This window comes from Gossypium hirsutum, chromosome A05 (genome assembly GCF_007990345.1).
Source record: "Gossypium hirsutum isolate 1008001.06 chromosome A05, Gossypium_hirsutum_v2.1, whole genome shotgun sequence".
NCBI classification, from domain to species: domain Eukaryota; kingdom Viridiplantae; phylum Streptophyta; class Magnoliopsida; order Malvales; family Malvaceae; genus Gossypium; species Gossypium hirsutum.
This window is the reverse complement of record NC_053428.1, coordinates 97,276,556-97,290,813: the sequence shown is the minus strand read 5'-3', so window position 1 is coordinate 97,290,813 and position 14,258 is coordinate 97,276,556. Positions and strand designations below refer to the sequence as shown.

The 14,258-nt window shown below is 32.8% G+C and overlaps 1 protein-coding gene across 2 annotated transcripts; it reads right to left on the bottom strand.

Moving 5' to 3' along the window:
• Nucleotides 1-2,608: 2,608 nt before the first annotated feature.
• LOC107959879 (2-oxoglutarate dehydrogenase, mitochondrial) lies at nucleotides 2,609-8,545 on the bottom strand. Of its 2 annotated transcripts, none has more exons than XM_016896048.2 (9): nucleotides 8,393-8,545; nucleotides 6,010-7,562; nucleotides 5,625-5,851; nucleotides 5,209-5,541; nucleotides 4,369-4,615; nucleotides 4,077-4,205; nucleotides 3,775-3,990; nucleotides 3,445-3,568; nucleotides 2,609-3,141 (listed from the first exon to the last, which is right to left on the bottom strand). In XM_016896048.2, the coding sequence occupies exons 2-9, from the start codon at nucleotides 7,558-7,560 to the stop codon at nucleotides 2,897-2,899; spliced, it is 3,072 nt and encodes a 1,023-aa protein (XP_016751537.2). In that variant the 5' UTR covers nucleotides 7,561-7,562; nucleotides 8,393-8,545; the 3' UTR covers nucleotides 2,609-2,896. The 2 variants fall into 2 exon arrangements, with proteins under 2 accessions (XP_016751537.2, XP_040970132.1); XM_041114198.1 differs by having other exon boundaries at nucleotides 6,010-7,671; nucleotides 8,393-8,543.
• Nucleotides 8,546-14,258: the final 5,713 nt, after the last annotated feature.

Below are 14,258 nucleotides of genomic sequence, written 5' to 3'. Positions count from 1 at the left end.
GTTGTCCCCAATAGTTTTAGAACCCTAAACGTACCAAAGCTCATCCTTTTTAAAATTTGGTCACAAGTTTTCTTAAAAAACTTTTAATAACTTTCGATGATTTTTTGCTCTCATTTTATTTCTTCCTATTAAATTAATTAAGGGTGAGTTTTGATGGACAGTGTTTAGTGTAAAAACAACGATAGTGATGAGATTAGATACTATAGCGATAAATAAAAAATAAGTTAAATACACCGCACCTCACCGCCCATCAAAACTCGTTATAAAGCATTTTCTTTATATTGTCTTAGCGAACTATAAAGATTGCGCACGTTGGTCATTCATTTGTGCTAACATTACAAATTACATCGTCCATTCGGTTGGCCTCTTAAAGCATTTAAGTTTATTGTTTTCTTTTGAAGATTTCACAATTTGCCCCTATAAAACTTGATTTTTTTATTAACTTCATTACGATGAGGAATTAATTCATTTGAGTGTAAACAGAAGTGCTAATGGTGAGGATTTTTCTTCCTTATTCTTAACCTATTTTTGCAGATTTGGATATGTCTTCAAGTAATAGCAAGGGAAAGGCAGATATACTCTTTGGACTTGAGAAGATTTTTCAAGAATATGAATGTTGATTGTGGTGAAAAAGACCATCTGAAATGTGATACTACTACATTATGAGTTATTTCATGTCTAGTTTAAAGTCTTATTCTAGCTATCATCAACCAAAAACAAAAAAACAAAAAATCTTTATTCTAGCTTTCAACTAGACTTGGTCCAAGTCTAACAATTTTAAGTACCATTATTAATTTAATTTTTTATAAATTATAAAAGACCTGTCAACCTACTGGCTTTGTCATCGAATACACTCTTAACCTATATATTATCAATATAGACTTCAATATTATTGCCCAAGTTTATCTTTGAATAACTTATTGATCAAGCTAACATAATTTTATCCAACAAGCATGAGTTTATAACAAAAGAGTTCATACTCTATGATGAAAGAAATTTTTTTCTTACTCTTCCTTTAATTTAAAATAAAATATTTAACATATAAAAAATATTTAAAAAGAAAATATAAGTATATTCATATCAGACTTTTATATAATGGTTTTAGTTGAGCTTGGTCTCACTCACACCAAATTAGAAAGTTACTTAAAAATTAAATTATAACTTAAATACATTCTATTTATGAGATTGTTTTAGTAGTTTACATTTTATATAAGAAAAAAAAAGCTACATTTGTTATTAATATAAGTATAATTACTTTAGTTTTCTCTATTATTTCTTTTTTTTTTAAGAAATATTAATAAAATCGAAAATAGTACTTAAGCAAACTCACAATCGAGAGAAATTTTTAAATCTCAAATCGATAAGTTTACTCTGTACACCTGAACTTATATCTAAAGTTTAACAAATTGATGACCAAAGGATAATAAGACCACCCGAACAAGCTCATGGTCGCTTTATTGGCTGTTGAATGAAATCAAAGGAAGGACATATAATGAAAGGACGAGCTTAACGAAACACAGTCATGCAAAATGACCCCAAATTTGGACAAATTTGACGTTGGACAATTCAGTGCCAAAATAACAGGCTTGCAGTCCGACTCGATGAGCAGCTTATCACAACACTCATCATTCAGCTATGACAGCACCTCTCTGATAGCGAGCAGTTCAGCCATGCATGCGTTCGAAACAAAAGGGAGAGAAGCAGAAACTCCCCGAACAAAGGTCCCTGAGTGGTTACAGATAACGGTAGCAAACAAGGGAAACTTCCTGCGCGTCGTTCGCTGCTGCATCAATCTTACTTTTTATAAATATATAAATAATCTATAACCATACAATTATTAAGTTTTTGATTAAGTTAACAAAACATTAAATTAATTAAGAAAAGAGTTAAAAATCATTCTTTAACTAACAGATATTACTATCAGCATGTTTTTTTTTATATATAAAATCTAGGAAAATAATTTAAATTCAAATTAAATCTAAAAAAAAAAAACTCTCACATATGGTCAGACTTCAACTTGAAATATAAAAGTTTTCAAAGTTTCAGCTTTGTCAATTTCAATCAAATTCTTGATTTTTTTTCATTCAAACATGAATCGATAACCTTTTTTTAGTCCTATTTTGAACAATTATACTATGCAATCACTTCACTTTTTCATTTATTAATCTTTACTCCATTCATTTTTAGGCATGTTATTATTTAGTGTTAATTGAAAAATATATTATGTTTATATTAACATAGGGTGTAATTTATGGTTCCATATAATAATAATTAAAATATTTTTATAAATAATTAGATTTTTTTAATTGAATATTATTGAATTAAAAATAAGAGAAAAAAGTGAAGAGAATTCTTTGAAATTGTAGATGTTAAATTTTAATCTCAACCTTTTAAAGTGATTAAATTTCTTTCTGAAAATTAGAATTTAAGGCTTGTAATTATTAATACTTGAAAACTCATGAAAATTCTTCGAAATATATACAGAAAATAGGAGTTTTTAATATTTTTTAGAGGACAAAAAGTAAAATTTATTTTTAACTTCGTTTCTTTTGAATTTATGAAACTGGACCCTTAATTCCCCATAGTTGCCCTGAGAAGTCGAGCCTAATGAAGAGCAAGGTAGTTCAATTTCTGCATTATAAAAGGAACTGATGCATTGTTTATAATGTTAGGGTTAAAAAAACCAAAAAATATTACAAAAAAAAATTATGCATCAAATCAACTATTTGATAACCGGTTCACCTTCATGTATCGGTGCCTTGGCAGAGAAGGAATAGCAGAAACATGACGATCATCGAAATAACAAACCCTAACAGTTCTCAAGCTCTGCACCAGATGTTATTTTAGAGCATTGCTTTAATACTGTAGTTTTTCAAGAATGATCTTGCGAAAAGCTTCAGATAGTAATATTGGTCTTGATCGGTTCAGGTTGAATGGCCTTTTGCACAAGCTCAGTTTGTTCCTTCACATGCACAGAATAGAAGCCAGTAGCAGTGGAAGCAGATGGAGCACGGCCAATGTATCTGATATCGTCAAAGGTTCCTCTACCCAAAGCAATCATTGCAGTGGCAAGACGAGGTGCGATGTAATTGTATGCACCCATGTTCATCGGTTCTTCCTGGCACCAAACAATCTCCGCATCTGACAGTAACCAACAGAAAATATCAGGAAAAACGAAAACGCATGAAAATAAATAAAGGATCACAATTCATTAAAAACTACTAAACCTAACAGTATGTATAGCTAGGACATCAAGTTTCGTTAAACAAAAGAGGAGAGTTGGGAGACATAAGAGAATCCAAACGGAATATACGACTTCAACAAACTGAACAAAATTTGTTCAGAACCCTAGTAAGTTCTCAAAAAGATATAAGTTTCAAATTGTCTTTAGGTTCACCGAGGATTGCTATAGATCAAGTTTTAGTCTAAGCTTGGACAACATACTTGGATATCGCTTAAGCTCCCGCTGGATTAGGTCATAAGGAAATGGGCAAAGCTGTTCCACACGACAGATAGCAACGTCGCTAGCATTGTTCTTCTTTCGCTCATCATCAAGCTCATAGTAGACCTGAAAGCAGATGGAACATGATTATGGTCTACAGAAATGACACAGAACCATTAAACCTGCAGAGAACTACCCTTAAAGCCCAACAAGATAACACATTTTATGAATCTTAGTTGCCCACTTCATTCTAAAAGATAAAATTCCAGAATTAAACGGCTATTATATGTCATACAAGAGGGAAATAAGTGGAAACCAAGGGCATAGCATACCTTTCCGGAACAAAGTACCAAGCGTCTGATACCCTCCTCGAGGTCGGAGTGCATATTCTGATCTTTTATAAGGCGCTTAAATCTGGTTCCTTGTTTATCAAAACCAGGGTGGCCTTGGACATCATCAAATTCAGAAAGATTTGATTTGCAGTCCTTGTGACGAAGTAAGTTTTTGGGGGACATCACAATAAGAGGCTTACGGAATTCCCTGTGTATCTGAAATAGGAGAGAAGAAATGATAAGGAAATGGCAAGACTAGCCCCGAAGCTGAAACATCATTAATAACCATTAGTAGCACTGACCTGACGCCGCAAAACATGGAAGTAATTAGCAGGTGTTGTAACGTTAACCACCTGCGAGTTGCACTCCTGAATTTGTTTACGAAGAGTTGGATCCATCTCAGGTATCACAAAAGGATTGTCATCACTCATCTGCAAAAATTTATAAAGATGTAGTTATCAATGCACCATTGAGTCCCCTTTTTTATTTTTATGTGAAAATGACATGCTAGGGGGCACAGCCTGATTTTGAATAAAGGATGATGAAGCTAAATCATGATGCAAAGAACAATGCATGCTATTTCATGGGGAATACCTGAAGATAACGCTCTAGTCGTGCACTTGAATGTTCTGGACCTTGTCCATCATAACCATGGGGAAGCAGCACAACGAGACCTGTTTGACGCAGCCACTTTGCCTCCCCGCTACTTATAAACTGATCAAATATCACTTGAGCACCATTAGCAAAGTCACCAAACTGAGCTTCCCACATAACCAATGAATTTGGATTCTCCATCGAGTAACCCAATTCGAATCCAAGCACACCAAACTCAGAAAGAGAACTGCACTCAAAGACCACATGTTGCTCAGAAAAAGAATCCAAAATTTAAAAAAAAAAAAAAAACAGATCAAAAGGAAAAATGCCACACAAAACTAAAATGCACAATTTAACAATTCTCCAGCAGGGACATAACTTTGCACAAGAAGCAACGATATTGCCACCTAAAGCAGAGAACAGTATGTTTGCAAGTGAAAGATAAACTTAGTATTGTGAACTTGTACACATTGCATACAGTGAACCACATAGAAACCAAATTCCAGGTATAAGGAGCAGTCAAGTGGAAAAACTCTCAATAAGCTAAAGCCATAATGCAGAAAACAATTGATATTTAATTTGGAATAACTACATAAATAGATTCCAAATTAGCCTTAATATCAAATAGTTACACAAATAAAGGTGTCGTTTTCTTCTTTTTTATTTTACTATTTTTCCTTGAAAATGTAAAATATAGATGGCTTCTCTTCCTCTTACAGGATTTCCAAGACAAATAGTCAAATACAAAACCACATCTTGTACAGTCACTATCAGAGAACACGTATTATATGGATTGAAAAATTAGCTATTACACAAAGTCCAAAGCATTGAAAGGGTTACCTATTGCTGACAGTAAACATCTCCTCATTTTGGTTGATGATAACATGGTCCAGAGGGCAATACTGTTCCCCGGTTTCCTGATCATGAATCACAGAATGCCGATGACTGAATGTACCCCTTTCAACATCCTGACCACTCAACCTAACGTGGTTACCTTCTACCAGTAATGTAGCAAATGCAAGTGCTTCACCCATAGCCCAGTCAAGGCCCTCCCCTGTCTCAATCATCTGTGCACGTTGCTCATAAACCTTCTTCACCGCTCTATGAGGCTTAAAATTATCTGGAAGGGTTGTGATTGCTTTGCCAACATTCTTCAATATCTCGGGTTTAACCCTGCATAACATGCAAGTTTCATCAGCAAGTATAAGTAAGAGATACCAAAATGAAAGTTGAAATTGACAAAGAAGCCAAAATACCCAGTGTTCCGAACACGTGAAATTTGTTCAGGTGACTTGAATCCCGTCCAGTAAGCAGAAAGCCAGTCCCGTCTTTTGGGAACATAATCTTTGCTGCCTAAGAATTCTTCATTAAGAATTGTACTGACCTTCTGACTTATATTACCAATGTCTTCATCTGTCACCTGACCAGACTCCAACAACTTGTTTCGGTAGATCTGAAGTGCTGAGGGGTGATTCCGAATAATCTGTTGAAAAAAAAAAGGAAGAATTTACATATGTGAAGTTCAAGTAATTTCTCAGGAACATATTAAAAAACAAAAAAACAAAAAAAAAAAAAGGTAGGACCAACTAAGATATGCCTAATGGGGAAATAAATAGCCAAAAAGGTAAATAGGCTGCAGACCTTATACATCTTTGGCTGTGTAAATGATGGTTCGTCAATCTCATTATGCCCAAATCTACGGTAGCAGACCAAATCAACCACCACATCTGAATGGAAGGCTTGGCGCCATTCAGCCGCAAGTTCACATGCATGGACAACTGCCTCAACATTATCTCCATTTACGTGGAAAATGGGAGCATTCAAAGCTTTGGCAACATCAGTACAATACTGTGAAGATCTGCCTGCCCTTGGATCAGTTGTAAATGCCACTTGGTTGTTGACTACAATATGTATAGTTCCACCAGTAGTGTAGTTTGGAAGTGCACTAAGATGAAGAGTTTCATAGACTACACCCTGTCCAGCAAAGCTGCCATCTCCATGAATCAAAACAGCCATGTTCTTGGTCCTATCCTCATCATTGGAGTAATACTGCTTTGCTCTAGTTTTTCCGACAACAACTGGGTCCACAGCCTCCAAGTGACTGGGGTTAGCAACTAAAGACAAATGAATTCTCTTTCCACCTCTTGTTGGTCGATCATAGGAAGTTCCCAAGTGATATTTAACATCACCAGTTCCTGTGTAAAGCCCAACTTCATCCACAGGCCTTGTACCACCACTGAACTCACTAAATATTTGACGAAGTGGTTTTCGGACAACATTACCTAGCACATTCAATCTTCCTCTATGAGGCATTCCAATTACGATGCTTTCAACCCCTAGATCTGCAGCCCTATCAAACATCTCTTTCATTCCAGGAATTAAAGTTTCACCCCCTTCTAGCCCAAATCTCTTGGCTGTTGTCCACTTGGTAGCCAAGAAATTTTCAAACTGTGTACTCCATATAAGCCTATCAAGAATGACTTCGCGCCGCTGGCGATTGTACTGCATTGGTGTTGGAGTTTCAATCTTGTCTCTCAACCAGTTGCACTTGTCACGCTCAGCAATGTGCATGTATTCAAACCCAATGCTTCCACAGTAAGCCTGCTCAAGCCGAGTCAAAATCGACCTAAGTGTCTGCACGGGTCGGTTTTCTGATAAAAATCCAGCCATCCTCCACACACCTAGAAAGAATTCTCTATCAAGATCAGCTTCAGTAAAACCATAAAAAGCTGGATCCAAATCATCAGGGATTTCCCTTTCCTCTAAACCCAGCGGATCCAGCTTCGCTTTCATGTGACCATTAACCTGGTAAGCCCTCACAAGTAATAACAATCGCATACTCTCCTGAATGGTCTGGCCCGAAATTCCTGGAGATGTGGCAGCCTGACCAACAAAATTCCTGAAGAAATTGTCCCACGACTCATCAACACTATCTGGGTCAGCTTCCCAGGCCCTTTGAAGCTCCTCTAAGTATACACTACTGGTTCCATCTAAGAAACTATCAGTTAGCTTAGAAAGTGGAACAGGGCGAGGAACGGGAGCAGTCTGTGCCTTTGATTTAAAGACAGTGGTGTGAAAATATCGACTCTGTGAAGGAACAATGCGTGATCTTGTAGCATATGATCCACCCTGAGACAAAGTCCTCCTAATGGCAAGCTTTGCCACACTTGACCCAGCTCTAAGCCACCCCATATCTATCAATCAACAATATTTATGAGCCAACAATTCTCAAAGATTGTAACGTACCTCCACACTCAGAACTCTATCAACACTCGCTACATTCTTACTTCACCAATTAGAAACCTATTTAACATATATATTTTAAAGAAAAAAAAAGGTTGCATATATGAAAATTCAACAACACTCATAGCTCAAATACAAGAAAATGAATAAAAGTGTTGAATTTATAATCTAATTTCAGTAATATTCTTAATCTAGTATCCATAAAAGTGATAGCTTTGATAGTTCAAGTTTACCAAAATACTTAAAAACTTTGAATTTATGCTCAAATAAAATTAGCCTAGAACAAGGTTATAAAAAATTTCTAAACAGTATAATTGATCAAATGCTTATAACTGAATAAAAAAACAATTAAATTCAACCGTCTTAACATTAACAATTAAAGTAACCAATGTACAATCTTAATCAAAATCAGAACTTCTTAAGCGTAACAACAATAGAAATTAAGTCCAAAAGCATAAATTCTCCTCACTTCCTTCAAACAGATCAAATCGATATTTCTTGGAAACAAAATTTAAAGCTTGAAAAAAAGCCAAGCTTTTGACCGATTATAGCATATTCATCCACACGGAAACCAACAAAATTATTAAAAGAAATCAAAATCAAAGTAAAAAACGAATGCAAGCAGAATAAACTAATAATGTAATAATGATAACAGAAAGGAAACAGATTTTCCAGAGAAACTGAAGAGTTAATCAGATTTTAGAGAAGTCAGATGAAAGTTGAAGAAAAAAAAAACTGAAGTTAAAGGACTGTTTGGGCAGGAGGAAAAATAAAAGGTTACCTGGAAAATATGAGAGAAAATTAAAAACCCTATAAGTGAAGTTGACGTTGGCTGTGTTCGCTTAAGACTCTTTATTTTTTAAGTTAGGACCAAAATATTGGTCTTGAACTCTGTTTTTTTTCGGCCTAAAGAAAAACCTCTCTTCCGTTTTATTCTTCGCTTTTTCTAGTAATTTCTTCAAATAGTGAAAGGCTAAACTATTCCAAATTTATATTTTGGTCCTTTAATTTTAAAAAATATATAAAATAGTCTTTAAATCATTTTAAAATTTTTATTTAAGTCGTTGAACTATTAGAAAAGTTTTTAATAACTTGATAGTTAAGTTCTCTTTTTCAAATGTCCAACTAACAAGCTTCAAGTATCAATTTAATGATAGATTAATACTCATCGATGAATAAAATAGCAAACATTATATCCAAGTTGGTCTAGTAGCTAATGTTGGAGATTGGAGAATAAAATTATTTGGATTTTGATATACAAGTTCGTGACATTTTAGCTATTTCACGAAAAAAAACTAAACTTTAAAAGTTAGTGGGAATGATTGATTTCGATTGGTGTAGGCAATGTGAACAAAAAAGGCACATACAGTTGTGATTTTAACAATTTAGTTACTTAAATAGAAACTTTCAAATAGATCAATGCTCATTTATAACTTTTTGAAGTTGAGTGACTAAAACGTAAATTTACTAATAATTTAATAAATTTAAGTATAACTTATCTGGAATGAAATCCCTAAATTTTAATTTTTTTCTTTTTTTTTCCTTAAAGTTAGACAATGGCAATTTTTTAAAAATTTTGTATATAAAAAATATAAACATTCGAGGCTACATAAAGAGTTTATTACTATTTTTCTTTTGAAGTAACAAAGAGTTATTATTAAATATATGTAGAAATTTTGTTTCTTACTTAATAAATTCAGACCAGGTTGAGATAAGATATTTTTAAATATGTAGAACATAGACCTGATTCGAAAAATAGGTTGAGAATTTTACCTAAACTTAGGGTTCTTTTAGATGGGCGATATATTTACCAACGATTAGTGTAAAATAAAATAAAATAAAAACAGTGACGATAAGATTAGATAATGTAACGATATTGTAGCATAAGACAAAAAATAAAGCTAAACACATAGCACTGGAAGTAAACGTCCATCCAAAGGGACCATCTGCCCAAACAATATTAGTGTTTTTTGCGTTTAACCCGGCCTGCCCAGATTTTCTTAGACTCTTTGAATCACTGTCTCAAGCCATCTATTTGATGTATTGGGCAAAGATATATTGAAGGTTTTCCAAGATTTTCCTGTCTTAAGAGTGTTTCTTTTGGAGAATCATGCATTGAACATGATTATGAGCACAAAAGCGTTAAGAAAAATGAAAAGTCGGAGTAACAAAAGTGTTTCCAAAAATATTTTTGAGAAGTATTCCTAAACATAGGTAAACAAAATGTAGGGCATGTTTTTAATGGGTAACAACAAGAAGAGGAGTGGAGAATTATAGATCCGCTGAATTTAGTTGAATGCAAGACATGAAGCAAATATGATTGGATTGAGAAATTGAAAACAGAAGAATAACACAAATTTTTTGGGGTTTTCTACCCAAAGGAAATGATGAAATTTCAATTTAATGGACAGATTTAGACTTTTTGTAAATATGGCTTTCGGCTTTAACTTAGTGGTCTTGACTTTAATGGTTGTAGGGAAGATATGGATTTGGCTTTAATGGTTTTATAATTTTATATCCATGTCAATAAATATATTAAATAAATGTAAAATTGGGCTAAGGCAAGTCATCCTCGAGATAAAAATAATTTGTCCAAGACTCAATCTAAAGAGAGAGAGAGAAAGAGAGAGAGAGAGAGAGAAGGTCCCATGTGTCAAGCTTCTATAAGAGTCAGAGGCAAGTGGCCAAGTGGTTTGCCACTATAAGCCTGGGTAGGGTGGCAATTGGACATACTTTCAATTATCTCATGGAACGTGATGGTTGAAGGCATGGATGGTGGTTAATAAGTGGTGCTCTTATAAGTGTTAAGCTGAGAGCTGCATCAAGGTGTTAGGGTATAACAATTTCTCTCCCCCAAACCAAGAGGGAGGTTATATAGTGGTCTGTCTCAATACGTTATAGGCATTTAGTGCTTTGAGGTATTTTAGGGGAAATAACATGCAATGGCTGAAATTTGGAATGATAGGGTTTCTGCGTTGGATGCACGTGTAGTCCATGTTGCTTCAGGACATGCACATGCATATACGCGCATTAATGATTGTGTGTTACAACACTTTATCGAGAAATCCTTCCAATTGTTATCTGTCATTAAATGTTTGAAATTACTAGATGTAGCGTTCATTTTGGATTCTGAAATGGAGTGTTCAAGAAGCTTCGTTAGACCAAAAAGTCTATAAATCTTTGGGTTTTAGAGTCTATTATTCATTACTAGATCTGAAAATTTTCTTAAGTTTTTAAAGTTTAAACTTTCCATTCTTGAGTTTGTACTTCACCGGCGTAGTTTATATCGATGTGTAGTTCCTATTTTTGGTAAGTTTGATTCTTCTATGGTAGGTTTTAGGGTTTATTTTAGTATACTGTTAGCAAAAATGATTAGAGGAAATCGAGGTAGGGAGGCTGACAGTAGAACAAGTGTTAAAGGTCGTTAAAAGGCGAAGTGACGAGATCGTAGATGTAACACCCCTCACCCAGAGTGAACCAATACATCACGAGTAAGGGATGTCACATTTGGAAACTAAAGCTACTCAACTCAAACATCAATTTCAAAACTTTTTTTGTAACAAAAGTAGACTCTTTTAAGGTTATTCAAGTCATTTCTAGGATTTCTTTAAAGTTTGGTTACAAACGAAGACCAAATGAGGCTTATTCGGGTCAAAATAGGGTCAATTTTGCAACACTAGGATGTTGATGTTGCAACATCGGAAAAAATTACTCTAATTACATGTCCAATGTCGTGACATTGATTTTTGATGTTGTGACACTGAAGATAAATTACCCAAAACATGTTTGAAACCTCTAAAACCAAGTCCAACTATCATCAATCATTTCATATCACATTTAAACATTATAAAACATAAATTTCCATTAAAACATCATATGTGTAACACCTCTAACCCATATCCGTTGCCGCAATAAGGTTATGGAGCATTATCGAACAAATGAAATAGTAAACTATTTAATTCATATATCAATGCAATACATATTCTAATTTCATTCAAATACATTCATAACGTCCCTTAATTGAGCCCTCAAGGCCCAAAAAATACAATAGAAACAATCCGGGACTAAATCGAAAACATTTAGAAAGTTTAGGAAAAAATTAGAAAAATTTACACTGCAGAGGTTACATGGCTGTGTGACCAAGCCGTGTGGCTCACACAGCTAAGACACACATCCATGTCTCGGGCCATGTAACATTCGAAATAGGAACACACGATCGTATCCTAGCCTATGTTTGTGCCCTTGTTACTCATTGACTTGGGTCACACGGCCAAACTACATGCCTGTGTGACAGGCCATGTAACTCTCGAAATGGCACCACACGCCCGTGTGACAGGCTGTGTGCTAGGTCGTGCAACTTTCAAAAAGCAACCATTAACAACCTAAAAGGGACACACGGCCGTGTCGCCTAGTCGTGTGCCACATACAGTTGAGACATACATCCGTGTTTTAGGCCGTGTGGACAAGAAATAGGCCAAAATCAAGCCTTTTCTTTCACCCAATTTCAACAAGTACCAACACACCAAATGAACCTATGATCAAGGCACCAAAACATGCCAAAATATGCATAATAAGATCATTTCTGTAACGACTCGAATTTTACGGTTATCGAAAAAGTTTATTTTCGGGTCTTTGTTTCTGAAAAATGGATTCGTAAATATTTATTAAAAATATTTACGAAGTTAATTGAGTGATTAATTAGAGTTTAATAAGATGAATTAGCTTAAATTGAGGCTAAATAGGTATAAAGATTAAATTGAATAAAGTGTGAAAGTTGAATTATAGATTAAAAGAAAATGTAAAGGACCAAAATGGTAATTATGCCATTTGTCCTAATTTAGGCGGCAAAAGATAGAAAAATCTAAGATTTTTCTTACAATAATTAATTTATTACTATTATGGTTATTATTATCATTTAATTGATATTAAATTATTATATTATTAAATAAATTAAAATAGTGACAAATGTGTGGTAATAAAAATATACATGTGTAATAAATATTAGAATACATTTGTAATACATGTATGTATTTACTTATTATTTAAGTAAATATTATTATATTAAAATTATTATTGTATATTAATTAAATAAAGTAAATGAATGAATGAATTAAAGAAAGACAAATGTGTGATGATAATTAGATACAAGTGCATTAATAAAAATACATACATTTGTAATACTTGTATTTAGTTATTAAATAGATAATTATTAAGTAAAAGATATTTATTAATCAAATAATTATATTATAAGATTTTTATGTAACAAATAAATTAAATTATGACAAATGTATGGTTATAAATGGATACAAATGTACTAATAATATATACATATATAAATAATAAATAAGTATTACTAATTTAAGTATAAATAATATATATATAATAATTTAATGAAAATAAAAGAAAGGAAAAAAAGGAAAGGAAAGAAACAGAATAGAAGAAACGAAATAGAGAAGGAAGGAAAAAAAGAAAGAACGGAATGAAGAAAAGGGAAATTTGAGGGTTTGAAGCTTGAAGTCTAAATAGATAAGTCAATTTAGCCCTTTTTACTTAATTTTGATGTTTTAAAAGCCTTGGAATAAGGTTTTGATGGAATTAAGTTGATATTTTGGAAGATATTAAATTTCTAAATATGGTTCATGTTGAATAAAATGATAAATTAGGAATTAAATTGATAGAAATTCAAGTTAGAAGTGAAATAAGGATTGAATTCATAAGTTTCATGCTTTAGGGACTAAATTGAAAGAAATTCAAAATTATGTATTTATGGAGAAATTAGAGAGTTGAAATTTGGTTTTAAGTGATAGTTGAGTGAAAAATAGAGAATAAATTGCAAAGAAAACAAGTTAGTTTGAATTGGGATTAAATTAGAAGTTATGTAAATATTGAGTTGAAATTGGAATAAATAAAATGAAATTGTATATTGATGAATTTTAAATTGTTTTAATTTTTGTAGCTAACATTGTGTCGGAAATCTCGGGTAAGCAAGAAAAAGGTAAAGTCGACAAGGGTTAGCTCGGAAATTACGGTTTGTATTTCTATAATCCGAACCTAGTTATTAATTGTTATATTTTTTTATTCAATGCATTTAGTAAATGTTGAGGTGAGAATTATTGTGTTTATAATGGAAATGGATTAATTTGGTATGTGATGAATTTATATTGATTGAATTAAATTGAATTATATATTATAAATATATATATATATATATGTGTGTGTGTGTGAATATGATATTGTGCAATTATGATAATTGAATTTTGGGTAAATGTTATGATAAATAATTAAGATGAGAATTATTTGTATTGTGTCTTTATAATTGAAATGAATTGATTTAGTAAGTGATAAATTTATTAAATTTATATGAATATATGTGATTGATGTGGAAATTGAATATTGAATGTACGTTATATTGGAAAATATATTTGTTAGAAATGTGATGAAATTAGTATGAATAAGTGACTATTGTGAAATCGAATATTTGTTATTGAAAAGTGAATTGAATTATATTGAATAGAGTTGTAATTAAATTGAGAATGAAATTGAAATCGAAAAGTAATATGCAATACCCTATTAACTAGTCAGGCTGAGTCGGATATAATTGGCATGCCATAGGATTTGGAAGGGTACGGGATTTATCGGCTTTGCCA

Excerpts from the sequence above, each read along its gene's own strand:
- LOC107959879 (XM_016896048.2), bottom strand. The coding sequence starts at position 7,560 with ATGGGGTGGCTTAGAGCTGGGTCAAGTGTGGCAAAGCTTGCCATTAGG. Across the intron at positions 4,616-5,208 it reads ATGTTTACTGTCAGCAATAG|TTCTCTTTCTGAGTTTGGTG; the intron begins GTAACCCTTTCA and ends CTTTGAGTGCAG. Across the intron at positions 3,991-4,076 it reads TCCATGTTTTGCGGCGTCAG|ATACACAGGGAATTCCGTAA; the intron begins GTCAGTGCTACT and ends CTCCTATTTCAG.